At 31.2% G+C, this 23,304-nt stretch overlaps 2 protein-coding genes across 2 annotated transcripts; both read right to left on the bottom strand.

Moving 5' to 3' along the window:
• Nucleotides 1–1,235: 1,235 nt before the first annotated feature.
• Nucleotides 1,236–6,130, bottom strand: LOC134244389 (prostaglandin reductase 1-like). The gene is made up of 9 exons (XM_062726667.1): nucleotides 5,928–6,130; nucleotides 5,056–5,101; nucleotides 4,872–4,928; nucleotides 4,497–4,664; nucleotides 3,947–4,064; nucleotides 3,330–3,488; nucleotides 3,120–3,225; nucleotides 2,865–2,983; nucleotides 1,236–1,557 (listed from the first exon to the last, which is right to left on the bottom strand). Exons 1-9 carry the CDS (start codon nucleotides 6,034–6,036, stop codon nucleotides 1,447–1,449), a joined length of 993 nt encoding a protein of 330 aa, XP_062582651.1. The 5' UTR covers nucleotides 6,037–6,130; the 3' UTR covers nucleotides 1,236–1,446.
• A 15,204-nt stretch (nucleotides 6,131–21,334) lies between these two features.
• On the bottom strand, nucleotides 21,335–23,091 carry LOC134244390 (uncharacterized; the record flags this gene model as incomplete). The annotated part of the gene is made up of 4 exons (XM_062726668.1): nucleotides 21,335–21,551; nucleotides 21,889–21,988; nucleotides 22,253–22,352; nucleotides 22,834–23,091. Coding segments are annotated over 4 exons (672 nt in total), but the record flags the coding sequence as incomplete, so codon positions are not given.
• Between the last annotated feature and the right edge of the window lie 213 nt (nucleotides 23,092–23,304).

The raw sequence follows: 23,304 nt of genomic DNA, 5'->3' as shown, positions 1-23,304 counted from the left end.
CACATATATACTCCTAAGAAACAATAAAAAAAATGTCAAAGGACAAAGACGTACAAGGCAAAGTGCGATTTAAAGAAATTGCAAAAGTCTTGAATATGCAAGTGTTTATTCTTGAAATGTCATTCTATGTACTATTATTTTCTGCAATAATTGAAATCAAGATGATACAAATTAAAACAAATTTATTTAGAATCAATACACAATGGGTATAAAATTTCATTTGATATGAATTCAATTTTTCAATTAAAGTTTCTTTAGAATTTTTACTAAATCATTTCAATAATAAATTTCATAATTTTTTGCACGTCAAATGACATTTGATTTAATATATTATCGTATGTTATGTTACACTTTCGTCGTCTGACATTAGTTATGTACTTATAATAATTATAAGTACATAACTAATGTCAGACAACAAAAGTTCAACATAAAATATATTAATCCTAGAAATTATCCACATGTGTAACAGATGTGCTTGACTTATATTTAATTAATATACTTTAACCACGTGCATACAGAGTTCATGTCTCTCCGTTGATTCATTTAGCAAGAGCATGCATGCTTTACATACGAATAATTCATAAATTGACAACCAAGTTGATAAAAAAGACACCAGAGTTCCCCTTTTAACTCAACATTTTACCATTTCTATATGTAGCCGAGACAATGACCTTGTTTAATGTTCAAGTACATTTTATAATTAAGTTGAATGCTTACTGAAGTTTTTCATACTAATTGATAGGCTATTGTATCACACAGAATTGTCTACTGGTTTACTAGTTTTGCCGTTTATCCAAAAATGACAAGGAGGATATCATCCGAATTTGTGTTTCTGTAAAAAGACGATAAAATAGCGCGGGAGAGGGATTGTGTTACCATGGTTTTTTTTTCCTGAGAACAAATGTAAATATTTGTGCCCTCCTTTCCTACTTCTTATTGCTTTACGGTCTTACAGAGGCTAATTTTAGCATTTAAAGAAAAAATTACTCAAAAATTTAATTTTGAGAAAGATCTTTCGCCCTGCCCACTCTGAAGTAGATGTTTTGACACATTTTTTTAGGGGAGGAGGGTCTTTCCTAAATAAAAGCCTAATAGACTTGTGTTTTTTTTTAAAATGAACCCTTCCATGAATTTAAGAACAAAATACTTTGCATTTAAGGTGAAATAGATGGCAAAAAAGAAATTATTTGCTTATATCTGCTATTTATTTTGGTAATCAAAAAAGGAAATAAAGATTCTAGATCAATTGATTTTTTTTCAATCTAAATCTTTCAAGCTCATTGTTTATTATTCATTGTGTTGTAAACATTTTTTATCTAATGAAATAAGCTGAAATATAACTTCTAAAACTGTAAATCGCCGATATATCGAGTCCTAACGAGCTCCATCCAATTTTCAGGAATGTAATTTTCTTTAACTGGGTTTTAAAATGCGTTCAAAATGTATTCAAACTTTGACAATAGCTTTCCCGAAATTGCTTCCTTCGAATAAACCCATAAAGGCTTCCGGCATTTTTTCGAATCCTTTGGTAATGTGTTCCTTATATTTTATTTTTCCCTAAAAAATAAAATGAAATACATCAATGTACATCTTTTGAAATGTAAATTAAACTTCAACAAGCTAAAACTAAATATTTCTCTATTAACGAGGCCCGATCTAGTTGATCTGCGCATACGTTTTAACGCAGCGTCGACTCAGGCACGTCACAGTACCCTGGACTGCCGTCACAATTTTTATAATAACGTCACAGATTAAAATGACGTCAATTTGCGCTAAAATGTTTCGCTGATCTTGCTTACATGGTTGCTCTATAGACTATGCATTGAAAATTTCTATTATTTTTTTAAATGTTTAAATTAATAAACAACTTTGGAACCTAATTTATTTTGAGGGATCAATTTTTTGGTACAGATTCATTAATTTTATCCCGTTTTATTTCAATTTGTGAGTTTAAAAAAACAAACAAACACTTTAACTAAAAGTAAACGATTTTATTCTTTCTATTTGAACATGTTGAAGTGTTTATACACACTCTTTTTATTGCGGTTTGAAATATGCATGGATTATCTTCAGTTTTAAAAAATAAAATAAATCTATAAATCATTTAAATTGAACCCCCGAAATATTTTATTTTTCTATATATTACATGATATTAGTAAAAATCGCAATTTTGTCGCCTTTACCCCCCCCCCTTTCAACCCTTTTCTCCACGTTAAACATTTTTAATAAAGCATAAAAAATTATTTCATAATGTAAGAATTCTTTATTTTTTTAGAAATTAATACAGTATTGCAATATTTGTTGGTGTTATGTAAACCCATTGCGACCTATAAAATACGTAGTTGGAACATTTTATAAATTTTGTGTTTTGACATGCCCTCTTTTCACTGCAATAAAGGCTACCTCCAATTTTCTTTTCGTTTTTTATAAGAAGAATGAAAATTGCATGATATATGTGAAAAACAAAGAATTTTATCATGTATTTTTTTTTATTTGTAAATTTCTTTGTTTATTGAAGAGTTTTAGTATGTAATTGTGTATAAAAACACGAAAAATGGTCCATATCTTGTCAGTGCCCCCATTTCACTACAACAAAGGCAAGATAACAAAATTTCATTCTATTTGCTCTTAGCATAATACATACAAATTTATTTCCTAAAATCAAAATTTTTTATCATTCCGTTTTCGTAATATCCAACTAGATTGGGCCTCGTTAAAAAATTAAACTTTAATCTACATGTATATCCAAATTTTTAAGATCAAAGTCTGAGAGACTGAAATCCTTTTTTTCCTGATGAGTCGTTACTATGCTGCAAAAATATTTTACTATTTGATATCGTGGGCCATTCAGTTTGATAATGTACCTCTTTTATCCACTGCAACATTGCTTTTTCACCTTCCTGCCATCTTTGATACCAGCGCATTACTATGAATCCTTCCACTCTCAACTGAGATTTTAAGATGTTAATGAATGGTAATGGCCCTATTTCAAACAAGTCAAAACAATTTTAATGCTAAAAAAATTACGGTATTCCAAGAATTTTGTATTGCGTTCCAACTTGATATTGAATTATCTTCCTCCAAAAGGTAGGAACATTTTATATTCTGTAAGTACATACCTGTTGGAACTTCAGTACTATTATAATTAGCTATTGAGCCACAGATTGAAACTCGCCCAAACGTCTTCATGTGATTTAGAGCTTTAACAGTGAACATCCCACCTACCTTTAATAATAAAAAAGGAAAGTAAATAAATGCTTATTATTTCAATGAGATATCGGCGAGAAAAAATCGAACACACTTAGAATTTTCGATTTTTTTGTACTCACGTTATCAAAGTAACAATCTATGCTATTTTCTGGGGCTGCCTCGTTGAGAGCCGTATCTATATCAACTTTTTTATAGTTGTAAACATAATCAAAACCCAGGTCTTTCTTCAGCCATTCACATTTTTCGTCATTTCCTGCAAATCCAATCACTTTGCATCCCTAAAATAATATGAAGAAAACAGGTAAGTACACGTAGTAATAACACGTCTGAAAGACTACTTTTTAATTTAAAAGAAAAAATTCTGTGTAATAAAGTCCGAATATTGTTACAAAATAGAATGCTTGCTCTTTGATATTGTATTACTGTTTTAGGAATTGTTTTCTATCTTTTCTTATTTAAATATCATATGGTAACATCATTAAGTACATGCTGAGTTCTTGATGTATAATTCATACAACGTTCATTTATTTCGTTTGATCACATTAATAGTCTTTAATTCTGAATTTTAATTTCTAGGTAATTACCAGTTAATTGTAAGCATTAAATCTTACATACATGTATACACACAGTGACACAAACACTATCATTATATGCCTCTATTTACACATATATATTAACAATTATATATATGGGACAATGACGCCAAAGTTTGATGATATCTACTAAGCATTTCAACCTTAATTTTAGCGATTTGTCCCACTAAACTTCCGACTGCCCCTGCAGCGCCGCTGACCAAGACGGTTTCTCCTGCTTTTGGTTGACATATTTCCAGGAAGCCAAAATAAGCTGTCATCCTTTTTTGTTTATGATATAAAAAGGTTTCGACAAAAATGATTGACAAACAAAAATATACAACATGAACAAAGCTATAGTGTTTTCCAGAAAATGCAATTCTGTGACATCCCCTTTTTGTCGGTTACTCACGCTGCTAGCCCCATTTACGACCAAGGGAAAGATTATATAAAAGAATATGTAATACTAAAGGTAATTCCATCCTCCTATGATGTCATAGGTTTTTGCAAAATGCAACTGTTATTTCTTTAAATTCAAACCCAGCAGAACAATATCTTTTGAAAGAATGGTTTTCCATATGGCGACCTATACGTTTTCGGCAATAATTGGTGATTTTAAACTTTATTAAATGAAAATAAAGGTTTTTGTATGAACCATTAATATATATAATATTTCATTTACTTGAAATTCTATGGCAGCACAAAATATCCTACCCCGGCATTCCCATGACTCCCAACATAAGAGATAAAGGGAGATCACTCATCTCGGCAGATCGTCGGATCTCTTTCTCAGCGTCTTTTACCAAGGTGTGTGAGCGCCAACCAGACATCAATCGAACAATTGTCCCAACGGGATACTTAGGATTCTTACTGACTGTAACCCTGAAATGAGAAACAATTATATTATTTTTAAAATCATATAATATCTTTTCATCTTCTCTTCAATAAACTAATGCACTGAATGGAAACAGAAGATTAAAAGAAAAAAACCCTGTAAAATTGACAATTTGTTAAGCATATGTAAAAAAATAACATATATAATAAAACGGTTGCGGCTTCGATTAAAATTGTTTACTTTAAGGTACATACTTTGCAATTTGTTCACCAAACATCGTGTTTCCAACACCATTCATAGCTTCTGCCGTTCTAGATAATAATATGGAAAAAAAAAAATGTTACATTATATTGGTTCTGTTTTAAAGTGGACATTTGTTAGTTTAATGATTTGCTTGTGTGTTTCAAGATTTGAACAAGTACTTGTTTTAGACATTACCTCATGTATGGATCCACGGTCAGACATACTGCCTCACAGAGTACCTCTACAATAAATATAGCAACAGGAGATACATGTATGAATTTACTTCAAGGCCAAACTAACATGTCAGTAACAACATAGAGAAATAGAAAACATATATTCACATATATAAGTTGCCGCTGTTTAAAATGTAGGATAAGAATTGAGGCAATAAATATGTTGAACAGAATTCCATCCGTTAAAATTGAAATATTAACAAAAATATATTTAAACTAGTGAAAAATCTTGCAAAGCTAGACAGAGTATAGAGAATGTAATGCAAATGTATATATTTTCGTATCGCTGTTAAAATAGGAAATAATGAAAAAGGAATGTAAAAATAAGCATTATACCATGCAAATAATTTGGATTTAATTTTATTTTTAAACCAGCTCCCTGTTCGCTATTTTTCTATTAAACAGTCTGGAATACTTTTCTTTTCATTTTTTTTAAATATTTTTTTCCGGAATCAATTTTTAAAATTTATTTTTTCAGAATGGTAACATTTTAAATTTTCTCATGGCTTACTGGATGAGGACTGTGTACTCAAATCAAATGATAGATGCTTATGGATACGGAAGAACATGTGACCTGAATTTTACATGTATTCATATAACACAATCTAAAGTATCTGTAATTATCATGATTATGCACATGTAGCTAAACGGAAGCACTTAACATGTATAGTAACAACCCTTTGTGGTAAAAATCACTATCTCCATTTTTAAATTGATTAGAAAATCTTTCACACAGGTAAGAATTTAGAACAAATCGTCCTACAGATAACAAGTGAAATACTTGTTGCAAAGGATAAATAATTAACAGTTAAAGATACATGTATTTTTTATTACCTCCATCATTAATATTTTCCGATATCTCCTCATCCACCAGTTTAAAATCGGCAGGGGTAGGTTTTCCATGGAACTTTTTGGCCAATGTCCATTTTTTACAAATAACCATCTTTACTGTCAATGTGTACGTTCCTCAGGTAGACAGTCTAATGCGATCGTTCCTCTGGTGGAATACCTAATGTATCGTGTTATATCGTTCTGCTGGTCACTGTTTGCATATTTTTGTTTACTTATCCCTGACCTTATTTGACATATCATCGGAACCTTTCTTGACTCTCCCTTTGTTTTAATACCCGCATTAACATAATATCCTAGTTAATCTCTCACAGTAAACGTTTTTATTGATCAGCAGGTTTTAACAACTCATTCAAAAAAAGTGATATAAAAAATTTATATAAAAATTAAAATTATTAAAACACGAATCTGCATGTATCAGTAGTTTTTTTTCGTATACTAGTGTAAACTATACATTGAAACGAACTGATAAAAAATGAAAATTAAGTAAGCAGTACATTTTCAATAATGAAATTTTTTTTTCAAGTATAAACAACACTCGTTTTAAAAATATGTTTTAAATTAATCTAAATTATCCCGTTTAATTGATTTGCATTTATAGTACATTAAAAAACATTAAAAAATTATTGAAAATTAAGTGAGTTATGTATTTAATATAATAAATTAATAAGTTTTATAAAGTATAAGCAGCTTATATTAAAAAAAAGAATGTTTTAAAATAAAAATAAATAACCTAAATAATTAATTTGTTTCTAAAAAGATAACGCATTTGTAATGTCCTAAATTTTGCGTTTGTTTCCTCCCAGTTCATTCAAAATTTAGAACATCATACAAGGATTGTTTCTAAAATTAAAGGTGTAATGTTAAAGATAAAATAAATCAAATAGTAATTGTGACCCATCTCATAAATCAATAAATAAAGGGAGTTACGAATAGTGCAAATTATGTTCCCTTGGAAACATCACAGTGGGGGATTGTTGCCGAGGAGGTAAGGAACACATGTCGACCGGTTAGGCGGTCACAGCGTGAGACCTATATATTAATCAGGTAGACGGAATACTCCGTAGTAACATTTACACTGGCGGATTTAAGGGGGGGCGTGGGGAGGCGCACGCCCCCCCTAAAATTTTCAATGAATGATGTGACTAATATTTAGTATGCCATATTTTGGTACAAAACTAACCAAACCACTGTTATTCTGCCTGGTTTTACTCTTAAAATATACAAAAATCCAGGAGCTTCCGGGGGCTGCGCCCCCTGGGTCCCCGGCCACCATTTAAAGTATGATATGACTAGTATTAAACACGTCGTACTTTGGTACATCACTAACCAATACCACTATTAGTAAGAAATAAGTAAGTACATTGTTTTTTATAGTGGAATGTGTTACACTACAATGAGAACTGAAAAACATTCAATACAATTATTATTCAAACATCCGGACCTATATGCCAATTTTAACAAAAATAATTGAAAAATATGCACTATTATTGTGCCTGGTTTTACTCTAAAATACACGAAAACCCAGGAGCTTCGCCCCCTGGGCCCTCACCAGGGCTTCACCCTGGACCCACTGGGGGCCTTAGGGCGGCCCCCAGACCCCTTGCCTCAACAAAGTTATCCACGCCCCCTCCTAACCACAAATCCTGTATCCGCCCCTGGTAACATTTAGTATGAATGATGTTGGACAAAACAATACCTTACAATAGGATAAATCTATGAAAAAGACCAATAAAACGGCTGTATTTATAGATTTGGATTAAAAGGAATTGATGTAGTTTCTTCGAAACATTATTTGGTTAAAAAGGTTCCTATATTAATTTTTGACTCATGGGTCATACTATACTTAGTGAGGCAGAGTATTCTCTTTATACATGTCCTTTATATTAAAAAAAGGACAAAATAGACTTCTTTTTAGCCTCCGGTTTAGGTTGTCCTTTAGAATGATGCATTATTTTCTCAATAGAAACCTGTTTTTACTCCTGCCAAAAATGAGTTTTGGCTATAAGTTATTGGATACACGGAGGTCACAGGAAGGTCAGAGAATATGTCAATTTCTGAAATCCACATTTTTAATGCAAATTTTCATCGATTTTACATCACATTTTGTTTCAGAAAATATACACCATTTATCTACCAGTTGCAAATATATTTTATATACGAGTAACAGTAGATAGAACGTTCTATCGTTAAAATGATATTGTCCTACGGACCCGGTTTAACTGTGGTGAGGGCTTGTACCGAGACACAGTTAGATCATTCTAACTAGGGTAACAGATGAAATTTATGTATAAAAATCTCAGATAGGCAAGCTTTTGCTCCATGTTCGTAGGAGAATGTACCTCCGTTCGACGAAAGTTCACCAAAATTAAGGAAATTCGGTAAAACTTCCTACCTCTGCACCCTCAAGTGGCTTTCCTGTAAAGCATAGAATCAAAATAAGTGCCGTTTGTAAAGACGAATAATGACCCCCATCGAATAATGACCGGGGGGTCATTTTTCAACGACAAAAAATGACCCCCACCCGTAGAAAAAAATCATTTTTTGTAGAAAAAGAGTCCTAGGGGGTCATTATTTTATATATTAGTCCTATAAAATAATGACCCCCATTGAAAAATGACCCCCTTTAAAGTGATACAAAAAATATACACTTTTTAATATCTTTTTTACAGCGAAACTAATTTTTACATTTTCTGTAACCAGAAAAATACAAAAAGTCGTATGAAATAATGAAAGAGATTCACGTAGTCTTTCAATTTTAAAATTGTGTTTGAAAAGAGATTCTTTAATTGTCAAGTAAATAAAATTTCTTTTTAATATTCCTCCTTATAATGTTTGCTTAAAGAATGATATTCCACTTGTTTTTAGAAATTAAACCATGCAAAAATCAGGCTTAAATACTCTTTAATAGGAAAAATTAAATTTTCCGTCATTTCAACTTTTAGTTTGTTTAAGTTTGGCAAATCCTATTTGACAATGAAAGAGGAGGAAATTTTTATCCCCCCCCCCCAAAAAAAAAAAAAAACATTACGATAAATCAAAACCAAAAAAAAAAAATAATAATAATAAAATAAATGAAAAGCAAAATATAAATAAAACTCTATACATTTCAATAATTCTGAAAGAGGCTCTAGATAAAATATTGAAATGAAGTTAAGCCTTCACACAAGTACTATCATATCATAATTTTACTTCGCCATGATTAAAGCATACTTTAAATGTTGGAGGAGGTAAACTTGAAAGTATTGTGGCAAAGTAACAGTTAAAAATTAGTAGAATAGTAGATTATTTTAAGCTTATTTTTAATCCCTTCTTATAGAAAAATAAAGGTATGGGTTTTTTTTTTTTTTTTTTGCTTTTGTTCAATATCGACTTCCTCCTAAATAAGAAAGGGGGTGGGGTAAGTATAAGACCTAAAAATATGCTCTGTAAAGCTATGGGCTAGTGTAATATACACAGTCATTATAATGCAAAAACTATACATGTAGACATAAACTTTTGATTTAGCACACAGTATTCATTACATTTCTTTTAACGTAGTTGAAACCTACTTCGTATGACATCATAACTGGTAAATGTGTCATAATTAATTCAATGCCACTTTTTCCCATACTTGACAGCTTCAGTAGAAATGGTAGAAAATACTGCATTTTGAAATTCACAGAATTCAATCATGCCAACATAATCTTAATTCAATTCATATATTTTTTGGTTTATAATTCTTAATGGCAATATATTTCTGGAGTAAGAGAAAATATGTAGGCACCTTTTATTTACTAGATCTAGACCTGAAGTTGACAAACCCAAGACTATCTACACTGAAAACATAAATTTGTCACGTTGACCAGATTTGAAGTCATTTTCTTCAGTTCAGTTAGTCAATACATAATTTGACTATCTGTTTCCTCAACATTACCAGTCTCTGGTAAACTTTGACTGTATCCTGGTCATTTTGTTTATATTGTTTGGCGGGAAGAAACAATAGCGTCGGTCGCCATTTTCCTCCCAGGAAAACACGAAGTGATGGTATGTCATGTTTTGTTGTTTTAGACCTATAATTCTATAATTAACTTATTCAAAATATGTTCTACTGAGAAATAATATTATAATTAACAGAGTACTCGATATTTTTCTTCAATAATTATTGTATTTTACATTATTACCATAATGATACATGTAGGCTAGGATGTGGGTTGATTGTGTTCAAGTAGATTTTTGCATATTCAATCTATGCAAACAGTTCAAATTGGTCTAAAATTCAACGATTATTAAATACGTTTTACAACTCACAGGTATGGCATGGACTCTCAACTACCACTGAATGGACAAATAAATCAAAATACAATACCTTGTTACGAATATAGACAAGATGAAAACCACATAAGGTACACGAAGAAGTTACCATGAATAAAGAAATAAGGTAGGATTACACGTACTGATAGCTTATATTTTAAGTATAAAGGTGATTTACAAAGAATTTGTTATTTTTCAACATTCTATTTTATAAATGAAAATACAAATCGCCGAGTCCCTGATGTTTATGTACTAACTCTCCACTGACTATACTGGCCTGCTTCACTAAATATTATTCGTATTATTCCATGTATCTTGTGTATAATACATGTATATGATAAAGGCATTTAAAATAAAATCACAATGGTTTGTAGTTGACCCATTGCTGACGAAAACAGCCAAACAAGAAGAAAACGGAACTGATGATGGTTTCATTCCTATGTGCCATGTTTGCTAAGGTAAATGTAATTTTTTATTCATTTTAATTGTATGTATTAAACGACTAATATTATGGTACCCATTATTTTCTTCTTAATACTGCATATATATCTATTTACTATATTTATAACTTGATTTCCTTTTAGGCCTAATATAAATAAATTTGTTTTCATATAGGCCTACTTTACTTTTGCTATCAAGCAACTGTATAAATTATAAAGACTATTCTTCATTGCAGGACCTGTGAAAAAGAATTTGTAATGATCAAAGAAGAAAACAACCAGTAAATATATTCCTCGGAGGTAGGAAAACAAAGCAAAAACTGAAAGGGTGCAACAAGAGACTGTTATCTGGAAACAACCAGTAAATATATTCCTCGGAGGTAGGAAAACAAAGCAAAAACTGAAAGGGTGCAACAAGAGACTGTTATCTGAAGCTATTTCTTTGATTGATTAGAAATCATTTACACACAGTAAAATTAATTTGCTTGAAAATACTAGTATATAAATATCTATGTATCCTATATATGTAGGTGTGTATGATTTCTTTAAACTTTTCACAATGTTTATATGCAAATCTTATGTTTTTTATTAAGATAATCTGTTTATATGTTTGTGTATATTTGGTACTTGAAATAACCATATTTATGAAACAGAAACTTTATAATAAAAAGATCAAACATTAGTTGTATAATTGTTATATTTTGTATCTGAAGGGCATTGATGCGTGATAATCAAAATGATTAAACGCGCATCGTCATCATGATTTCCAATATCGTCAAAATGCCTAGAAATATAACTAATTGAAAGTCATTTTGATATGAAATGATAATCATTTTGAATATCGGAATCTATCATCATGACAAGAATACAGTCAAATAAAATCCTTATAGTGTACTCGTGGTGACTTTCATTTAGTCAAGGTAGACTATCGAGTCAGTCAGTATGATTTTTCTCGAGTCGTCAAAATGAGCTCAACATATTGTCTAATTGACTAACTGCACCCTCATCTGGAGGACAATCAATCTGATTATTTTTTTTAGGTCATGGTGACTAACTTAAATTTTCAGTGTAGTGTAATAAAATTACAATGTACATACAACTTTCGTAATAATTTGAATGGTATGTAACCATTTTGAAGGAATGCATAAATCGTAAGAAATCTTTAGTTGCCAGCTATATAGTGTAATATCTTGATGAAATGTGTCCAAGTCAAAGATGTACGTGTTGTAAATCGTTTGATCGTGTGTACATTTTTGTGATATCTATAATGAAATGATGTGCATTCCTTTTAACAATTATTTGTTACCGATTCATATTCTTGGTGTTTGATTACAATTTTTCTATTAAATATGATCTTTTCAAAGTAAAAGTGTAATTTCTGATAAATATTTAGTGTGAAAGTAACCCCAAACAGACATTTAATTATTAAATCCCGTGTAAGTGCAAAAAGGTCAAGAATACGAGTATCGGTAAATAGCCTATCTTTCATTAGTTAGAGGGGAAAGGTATATATTTTAATCACTTTTTGTAATCATTTGGCTATGTTCTTCATCATATTGAAGATTGAAAACATTGTGACAAAGACTTTTAAAAACATTTACAAATGTAGGGTGCATAATTGACTAAAAATAATAGAGTTCATTTGACTATTTTTTTTTTAATGGTGGACTTATCTTTTATGTTAATTGAATAAAAAAGAAATTAGTCTTGATAAAATATTGTTTAATATTATTCAGTTAATAAAGTTTATAAACGACGATGTTTGGAGAAGTATTTTTGTGATTTTTCATATTCCCTTTATGACAAGTACCCCTAAAAATATTTGAAAATGTGAAGTCGCAGTATGTAAATACCATACCAAGTTTCACAGCCTGTTCTAGATTAAAAAACAAGGAAATATATCATGATATTTTAACTGACTGATAAGCAAGTACTAATTTATCATTTTGAAAATTTTGAAAATCTTGTGACAAAGACTTTTCCGACATAGGTGCTACCTTAATTCTTGTTTTACTCCACCCTTTTACTCAGTTCTGAGTATATTTTTCAGAGAATTTAATATGAAAATCAGAACAAACATTTTCATTGTTGTAACGTCTTCTTTATAATGTATCATAATATGAAAAGTTAATTGAAGACCATTTCTTTTTATGTCCCTGTAATCGAAGAATCGGGGGTATATAGTTTTATCGTGTTCGTCTGTATGTCCGTCTGTCTATCTGGCGGTTTGTTTGTCCGCAAAAACAATAACCTTGACCTTAACTTTTCATTTATTGGAGCTATGACTTTCATATTTAATATGTGTATTCCTTGTGACAAGACCTTCCTTTGGGTACCACCAAATTTGACCTTTTGACCTTTACCTTGGAGTTTGTCCCATTTTACACAAAAATGCAAAATTTTTACTTGGCCATAACTTTTAAACGGTAGATACTAGTACTCTCATACTTCACGTATGTAGTTTTTTGGCATTACCTTTCATTGGATACTAAAAACTTTGACCTTTTGACCTTGACCTTGGAAATTTCCGTACTTATGATTTTTTTACAGTGTACCTTGGCCATAACTTTTGAACGGTAAGGGCTAGGGTATTCATACTTCACATATGTAATCCTTGTTACATTAAACATTTTCTTAAGAAATCATCAACTTTGACCTTTGAGTTTGACCTACCTTTCAAAAACGTATCCTTAGCCATTACTTTTGAACAAGTGGTGCTAGGGCTTTCCTATTTTGCAGTTGTATTTCTTGTGAGAAGACCCTACTTTGGGTAACAATATATTTAAATTGCATTCAAGAAAAGTTTAATCTTCGCTATGTTGCCATACAGGGGCATAGCTGTTTCACAAACACATCTTTTTATATATGAGGATTTGCGGATAAGAGATGGATACCTCAAAGCGTAACAGACGGACGGACGTACGGACATCCCGATCACTATATAACCTCCCGCTTTTCAAGCGGAGGATATAATAATATATAATACTGCTGATTTTTTCTGTCAGTTCGATGATTTCCACCATCAAAAAACAATGTTTACCTAACCCTTAAGGCTTGATAAATCTTTTACTCCTTTAGATTCTGAATCATTGCATTGACCTTAAAATATAGCTATAATTGTATAATGTTATGAGATCAACATATCATCAGTTTATTCCCAATAAACTCAGGTGAGCATTTTGGTTAATATGCTTCTTTATCTACATTTTTTTTTGCCCCCTAAAAATTTTAGCTTTAATCTACAAGGGGTCATTTTTCTACGGGGGTCAATTTTCTTCACATGGGTTCTGCAAATTTTTAGGGTGGTGACACTTTTTCTACGGGCAAAAGGGTCATTTTTCTACGTCGAATAATGACCGGGGGTCATTTTTCGACAGCGAAATATGACCCCCGGTCATTATTCGATGGGGGGTCATTATTCGTCTTTACACCGTTATCAACACAAAGATAGTTTTAAGGTCTTAACTAAAAACTATCACAATTTTTACACTGTTCTGATTTTTACATAAAATAAGGGGACATATTCGGTCGTTACCATAACTTGTCTTAATATAAGCAATGTAATACAATTAAGAGATTTGAAATGCGTGTAAAACGTTGCTTTATTCTATAATCTTGTGATGTATATTAAAAATCTTGTGATGTTATTCAAAATCTTGTGATGTATATTCAATATCTTCATGTGATCTTGTTGATGTATATTCAAAATCTTGTGATGTATATTCAAAATACCGGTAAATTGTCAGAGGTTTGCTCTGGACTCGCGAAGTACGTAGTAGATCCTTACGTATCCTTACGTCGTGGGTTCGTAGTAGATGCTGGCACGTAAAAGATACCTCGCTGCTCACTGACCCTGCGTACCGAGTATAGGACAAAATTTGCAGCTCTCCACCGGCAGGTGGTGGCGTCTCCATATGAGTGAAAAATTCTCGAGAGGGACGTTAAACCATTTACAATTAATCAATTTATAGAAGACATTAAATTCTCAAGGAGCATCAAGTAAGACAACAAAACTAGAAACTATTATAATAGTATATACATTTTCATTAATAGACTGCATTGCCATAAACATTTTCTTCACAGGTTTCAGTTTTTAACAAAGTAAAAAAAATCTCTTGCCATTGCTTTTAAAGGTAAAATTTTTATTTAGATAGACAGAAACTCATACAAAGATAGCACTGCATATCTCAAACGATTTTATTGATACTACTTTTACGAAAAAGATGTTTCGCTTGAATTGCTAATGTTATACGATATAAGTCTTCAGGTGCACCAATTTTAGAATTTGGACAGGCAGATTTCTCACAACACACATTGTCGATCCATTATAAGCAGTGAAGTGATGTGGATACCTCTCTAAACACACCAACATTCTACAATATAGAAAAAGGATGATGATTATAGTATTGTTTATGAAACATTCAGTAAAATATAAAATCTAGATGCATAATTGAGCATTCTGATATGGTTTTATATCTTGGACCAAAACATAACTGTATCATTTGGTTTTTGCATGTTAGTCTTGACCAAAACGCTATGTAAAGATATGCCGTAATAAATCATTATGTCCTGTGTTTTAGCCCTATGTTTTAATTTACAGTACTTTTTTTCGCTTGTAAGGGATTTATTGTACAGAAAGGCATGACGCACAGCGTCTGTTAAATTTTGTGCCATTGTCATTTTTCATAGACACTATTTCATCATCAAACTGCATGCGATATTATGCCACAAACCTAGGTCCATCATAAGTGTATGTAGGGTGTTCAAACAAACCAGAAAGAATGAAGGAGATGGTTGTATTGTATTTCACTCTAAATAGGTTGTTTATATGTAATTACAGAAAATGTTCAAAAAGAATTAAGATTTTTTGGAACTTTCGAAACTATGTGTACGCCTGTTATAAATATTTTTATTAAGAATACCTGTTTAATTTTAATATACCGGGTATCATTTAACTCTGTGTATTTTTTGAATTTATTTTTTGCAGCAGTTAACTTATGAGTTTACATGTATTTACTTGAAAATGTTTTTCACTCATTCACAAATTCCTATGAAGATGGGATGGGGTTAAATTTTGTGAGGTTTTTCGCTCAAAATAGGTTGTTTATATACATGTACATGTATATAATTACAGAAATTGACGAAAAATATTCAGATTTTTAGGGAAGTTATTGCACTGCTAAACTCTGCCCCTAGAAGTTATAGTACGTTGGAATTCAGACAAAAGTTTTCTATCTGATTTACAGTATGGCAAAGATCAAAGGAAAAAAGTACCGCACCATGACAAAAGATAAGGCAGACGGAACATTGCGTAGTCAAATTCAATATGAAACAAAGGCCTAACAGTTGAAATTAAAGTCAGCAAAACACGCCCAAATGAAAGATTATCTTTGCTAACAATGTCATTATAACGACCATAGACATTACAAAATGCATATTGAATGATTTTAATTCAAAATAGATTAAAGTTTTCTTATCTTTCCTATGTTGGGTTTCTGAAGGAAAATCAACTACATGTACATACAAGTAGAGCTTTTTTAAAAAGCTTACCGTCTTTAGCAAAAATCTTAAACAATAAACTGATCTACATCTTTCAAGTTGTATAATTCTTTCGAATTTCTTGATTTCGCATTTTTCAACATTAGCTTTTTAATGGTATTAGCCCAATCGCATCATCTAGGGTCTTTCCGTCAAAGGTCGGAAAAACAACCTCGAGGTCGTTTTCCCGCTTGTCGGAAAGGCCCGAGAAGTTGCAATTGGGTATTAGCCTACTGTGGTTGCCGTTCGGTCATCTCCGTAAAATGTTACCTTCTTCAAACAAATAAGGGGAAAAGAAAAAATACAAATTGTAAAGCAAGCAAGCAATAAAAATCCAGTCTTATTTGCAACTTGATGAAAATAAAGAGACCTTTTTAGTAATAGCTATTAAAAATATTGTTATTTAGAATTAATTACAGTTCATTTTGTTGTTCGTTTTGTCATTTTTTTAAGATTGCAAATATTGAAAATTTTTTAAGTCGTACGAAAATTAGACCATCAGAAAGTTATCTCCCTTGCCTTGAACACCATTTCAACCAATGAAATAATTGAAAATTTTCTCATCATGCAATTTCTACCAATCACGAAAGAGAGGAAGTGCATAGTCCGAAGACTGTAAAAAACTTCAACTATATAATACCGTCTTCCAAGGAAGACGGTAAATACACGTCATTTTGACATTAGATAGTCTGTCTCAATGTTCATCATTCTAAGTGCCATGAAAATTCAAATCTGTGTTATGCTCAAGGTAACGAGAAAATTATCTGAGACAAGAGTCAAATCCAATAAGACTTTATTTCCAGAAAAAAAATCACGAGTAGTTTCTTGCCAGATTTAGTTCTATTTTGGTGATCCTTGCGACATTAGAAGTAAGAGACATTTTGAGGTGATTTCAATATTCAAGTCTGCAACACCTCTTTAAATTTATAGCTGGATATTTTATTCGGCATTTTACTTCAATTTACAACATTAAAGTCAGACAACACTGAATGTTATTTGGTAACAGATAATTAAAAAAAGGATTTGTCATTGAAGTATCGTTACTTTCACAGGTCTCCTCACCAGAAAGATTCCTTACATCAAGGCATTATTATAAGATACCATAGGATGTTGTTTAATTTATTATATAATCTTTATGGAAATCAATAATATTGGCAATATAATGCTGATTAATTTCTTATGCATTACAAAGAGACACATTTAACATACGCAAAGAACTAATTTTGTCACATGAATCAGCACCAGCATTTAAGCAAAACAGCATCCAGCCAGCATGAGGATCAGCATTTAAAACAGACCATTGAATTATGTGCTTTATTTTCTGTTTAGACTACCAGTTAGTTAATGTGACTTATATCGTGATATCCTCTGTGAAATGGCAATTTTGAAAAGAGCTTTTGTCAATTATTTTCTTTCTCACATTTTTTCTTCTATGCAAGAGACTTAAAAAACATTTATGCCTCTTCTATAACAAGTGTTTTTTAACACTTATATACCTCTGTTAATTCTTCGCCGCACCAATGCTTGCCCCAGAATTCATCCTGATGATGTTGAGAAAAAATTGTCTAAAATAAAATTTTATTTATTTTGACTAGACATTTGAAAGACACTTTATGATATTTACAACCTTACTTTCAACAAAAAGTACAAAAAGTTATATAGCATTTAAAAATACACAATCTTTATGAAAGATGGTGTAACAAATTAAAAGAAAAACACTAGAAATATTTATAGTTGCATATGCAAACAAAGATTTTTTTCCTTTGTAAAAAAAACACAAAGGATACCCACCTGAAAAAATACTCTTTTTCCCATTTTCAGTGTTGTTTGATTTAGAACTTAACAAGGACATTCACACAAGAAGTTTTCTTTTTTTTAAATAGATTTTGTAAACTTTCTTTGATGCAAAGGTTTCTAAGCGTGATGGTAAAAGAAGTGAAAATGTCATAAAGATTAATAAAGTTTGGGACAATAAACTTTTTTGAAAATAATTATTCAAGTAGCAGTTCTATCAGATTTGAGGGAAACTAACCTTAATTCTTTATATCTGTACAGCAGGTAGATAGTCTCAGTGATATCAAGAAAACATTCTAGGATTTCAAGTATAAACACTGCTAAATTTATTTCCTGGTTATCATTATTTTTGAACATGGAATAGGCGTGAATAGCAAGGAAGGCATCGAAAAAAAATCCGAATACTTTTGTCAAAAATTTAATCCATGGATTTTTAATATCTTCACAAAGAGTGATTAAAAAGAAAATCCAAAGGCAAACAGTGGAGAATACACACAAAGTAAAAAAAGCTATGCTAAAACCATTTTCTGCAAATTGTTCCATGTTTTGTAATGTAAAGAACAAAATTTCACCAGAAGTATCAGACGCACTCATGAATAAACGGATTCGTGGTGAATTTTTGTTTAAATCAATATATTCCATCAAAGAAAAGAAAAGCGTTATTAAATCATAGGCTTCCTCGGAATCTTCTTTGACATTCTCCTTGTTGTTCTCCATTGTTTAAAATTTTCTCTCGTTATATTTCACTAACTTTAAGTATGAGGCGTTCTACTTTATTAGCTGCACACTTATTGTGTATTGTCTGCTCAGATTGCGTTTAATTCCACATACTTGGACTTAAGATATCAATGTATATAGACAAAACTAAGGTACAGCATAGCAACACATGTTGACGTTCAGGCAAATGATACACAAGGGCAATCTTACATAGATACCTTTGATTGGATTTCTTCAAGAAAAAGATCTTTAAAGCTATTGCTTACAAAGAACAATGTTCGCCTCGAATTACATTTGGGCCAGAGATTTAATTTGAAAAATTGAAGTTTAAACTGAATCAAAGCTTTATAGTGGAAATAAATATTGGATATAATTATGCTTGCTTAAAAAATAAACCAAACGTTTGAGAATGTGTCCCCGTAAAACTCTTTTATGGCAGTCAAAACATGCGTGGATTACGTATTTCCGAAAGAAATTGATAGAAATATGAACTACTTAATTAGCATTTTTTTCCCAATAGAACCACATCATATCACCACTTAGAGTCCAAAGACAGCTACGTCAAAAAGTATAAAGTTGCTCGCCATGTTAAAAATCGAAATCAAAAGAGCGAAATAAGCTGCAAAAGTCAACTGACTCGGATCTTTCTTTTTAAGCGTATGCCAATCTTTAACATTGTGTTTTGAAGTCAAAAGATCGGTTTCAATAAGTATTTAGTAACACGATGATATCTCGTCAAGAAAACTATACTGATGCAGAAAAAGGAGAGACAGGGAAACAATGACGTTGTCAAAAGTCATCAAACAAAAGGCGATAGCTCAGGGTCATCATTTTAACAATGAAATAGCAAAAAGGTTGTTTAAAGCCCATCAAAAAAGATGCTTGAGTTTCTGATGGGTACCAATTGCGCCCCATTACTAACAGATCTATTTCGTATTCATATAGAGCAATCATTTTCCAAAATCTTATACGTGAAAAGAAGATAACACTTGATTCTACTCGACATTTACGTAGATATATCGAAGACGTATTGTAAATTAACAATAGTTATTTCTATTCTATGTCGATACGATATAACCAGGTGAACTTGAGGTAAATGATACCAAGTTTCTAAACCGAGGTTAGTTATTGAAAGAGAAATTGATGAAACAAGAATATCAACAGCCTTCTTTCAAGTCATCATTTCGTAAGTTCTATGGTCGATACAATTTATCAGCTAACTGACGTTTTTCATAATAATTGTATGGTCAATATATACACATTAAATCATCGAAGGATTTTCCAGTTAAAATAAAAATTTACAACATGACACTGATCCAATTTCTGGTTTTTTTAAGTCCGTGTTTCCTCTGCTTCAATTTTGTATTGTTTGGTGGACTTTTTAGCTTGAATACTGTTCGTTATCTCCACATATTTCATTTCAGTATTAATACCAATCTCTACATTATTTCAGTCCTGAATAGCTTTCCGTTCCTCCAAGGATGACAAGTAAAGCATGGCAGCTACTAACGATGGACAGTGTATGCTTACGTCTTTGCGGCACCTGATCCAATATTTGATTACTGAAAAAACTCTTATTTACTCTGCTTCCGATTTGAGTTTGAGTTTTGAGCTTGATTAATGTTTGTTATTTTTTAGCTCCATGTATATGTACGTAGTTTTAAAAGATGATGTGTTGTTATCATCATATTATTCTGTCTGTCTATCGACATGATTTTGTTAGGACATTTCCTTTGAGTTTGCTGAATGGATTTGTTCAAATGCCTCTTTAATCATTAATTATTATTCACCATATAAAAATGTTCATCTATTACTTTCATCATATTTTCTTCCTTTTACATGAATTTGTTTCAAACTTCAATCTATTCACATTTCAAATTAATGTAATGTATTTCAGATATGACTTCCTCACTTGGGTTCATTAGTTTCGAAACACACAATCAAGAAATTACCTGTTGGCACATCTGTAGAAAAATATGAAGTCCAGGAACTATACACTTTAACAAATATGACAGATGGTTAAAATGCATTGATTTTTATTATCTACTAAAATATAAGCAATATAAGGATTTAGTATACTGGATGTTTTAGGCTATGCTGGCTAAGCTCATCATTCATGAATTATGATTGACATAATAAAAAAAAATGGAATACCCCTAGATGCTTAAATACTTTTGGTGATTTTGTCTTTTCTTAAAAATAACACAGAGGGGTAAGTATATCTAATCGGACATTTCTTACTTTCTTTGTTCTTGCATCTTAATTAATCATCTTAATTGTTTATTAGCCTCTCAGGATAAAAACTTGTCGAAATTTTCATTTCTCTCATTAGAATAAACTATTTTAAAAAATTTCAAGGAAACAACATTTTTGATTTATTTCCCAGCTTAGAAATACCTGAAAAAAAAAATAAACATGATGCTTCACAGTTTCCCATCAAGGATTTACCTATTAAACAGTATATACATGATACATGTAGATCTATATGCAAATCCTATTGTAATCATGGAGAAGGTAAAAATTCAAAGAATCGCTCTTCGATATATGAACGTAAAATTTCGTTCCAATGTGTAGCTAAGCATTTGGATTCAAATAAAGCATGCTGTAAGGTTATTAAAACGGTCCAGGCAAGGTGTTCTCATATTCCACTGGAATATTTGAAGTTTTCTCTCTCAGTGACTCTGAAATTGATCCAATGTTCTCCGGTTTCGACGTAAGAGTATCATATAACGGGGATTGGAAGTGAATATTATCTTGTGCTAGTGCCTCATAATTTTCAATGTGTGGTTGGTTTCTAGCCACAGTGCCAGCAACAATTGAAGCGATGCTAAATAATAATAAAAAGTAAAATGTAAAATTTATGTTCAAAGTAATATTTTACAAAACATTATATAGGTAGATATGTGAAAAAGTTTAAACATTTATTTTGTAACATTAATTTCGTAGGTCAGCTGTATCAGAAAGACACTAATAAAACATGTACTTTTTTCAAAGATGACATCGTAATCCATTTTTTTTATTTGTGTTTGGTTCAAAATTTAACATCAACATTTCCCCTCAGATTCCGTTATTTTATTTCCAGATCCAGAATGCAACTTTGTTTCTCTCAGATATTTAATGTGAAAAAAAGGAATGCTGAAGAAAAAATGGAATTTTTATCGTACCAGGGTTTTGCAGATGTACGCAGCTTTCTATAAAGTATGACGCTGACTATACTAATGACAAGAAGGACAAACAGACTGATACCCAGAGGAAGAAGAATATCTAAAAAAAAAAGTAATATATTATTTGGCATTCATAACTTACTTAAAAAGCTAATCTGATTATCAATAAATAATTGGAAATTCCTAGTAACATTAAATACATGAGATAAAAGAATTAAATATTGTGGAAGCAACCGCTTACAATCGAGCATTAAAAGCCTTGACTCTCAACGTTCTTAAGCATACATCAACATTTTCTTGACGAAAACGTGTATGATAAAACTAGAGAAGAATACAGAGAACAGAAAATAAAACAAAAAATTACCTCCGATGGTCTCTTCGTTCTTTGCTTTCAAATCATGTGGAAAAGTAGATAATCGTTTATTCGTTGTTTGCTCCGGAGTGGTGGTCTCTGGACAGGGCCTCTATAATAGAAATTGTAAAATAATTAGTTTTTATTTAATATTTAAACTAAGATAAATGATTTAGGGATGCACATATATGCGTTTGAATATTTAAGCACATACGCAACGTAGATTGAACTTTATTGTGTTTCTCCTTGGATATGAAGAGTTCCAATACCTCAAGGACCTGTGTGCTACTCTTTTAATATCTATATTTTGTTTTGCACACTTCTTCTTAAACAATGAAAAAATCTATAATAAAAGTTCAGTAATTTTTGTGTATTTTCTTGAAATTATTCAAGAATTTTCATCAATTGATTATTTTGCAAAAACTCCTGGTAATGCATGCTCATTTCTAGTCTACGAATATCTAATGGCACTTAAATTTTAAATTAGAAATATCTCGAAAAACTCTCAGTAGATAAGGTACGTTGCGTATGTCCTTGATATACAATTACCTTCTAACGAACAAAAATAATCATCATTTATATGTTTTAATTACCGTCATATTGCATTCGAGTACTTTTGCATTGCAGCTGTAACATTCGTCATTGTATATGACTAATGACATAGATTCCCCATAGTTGACATCATCATATGACAGACTAATATCAAAACCATTCCCATATACAATTTCGGTCGGGGATCGTTTTCTTCTTCTCAAGCTACTTGGAAAGACTGCCTTTATAACTGTAGGTCCCATGTACGTGGCTACCGTTGTGTGCGTAGACAGCATGGCCACCTCATCATTATTAGTTATCTATAGAAGAGATAAACATATTCATAAGATGAATAAATGTTTAGTTTATTAGATATGCCAGGGCATTAACGATACTGAATTTCACGTTTTTTGCATTATTACACAAGACAACAAGTTCGCAATAATTTAATCTCGTGTATAATTATTCTTTAAGAACATATACAGCAATATCCACAATTCTTTAAGAAAAATTACAGTTAAAGACTATATCGC

Source organism: Saccostrea cucullata, unplaced genomic scaffold, assembly GCF_032062105.1.
Source record: "Saccostrea cucullata isolate Sc308-1 unplaced genomic scaffold, CSIRO_AGI_Scuc_v1 ctg5096, whole genome shotgun sequence".
Lineage (NCBI taxonomy): Eukaryota > Metazoa > Mollusca > Bivalvia > Ostreida > Ostreidae > Saccostrea > Saccostrea cuccullata.
Note: the sequence above shows the minus strand (reverse complement) of the source record. Positions and strands in the feature narration are given on the sequence as shown.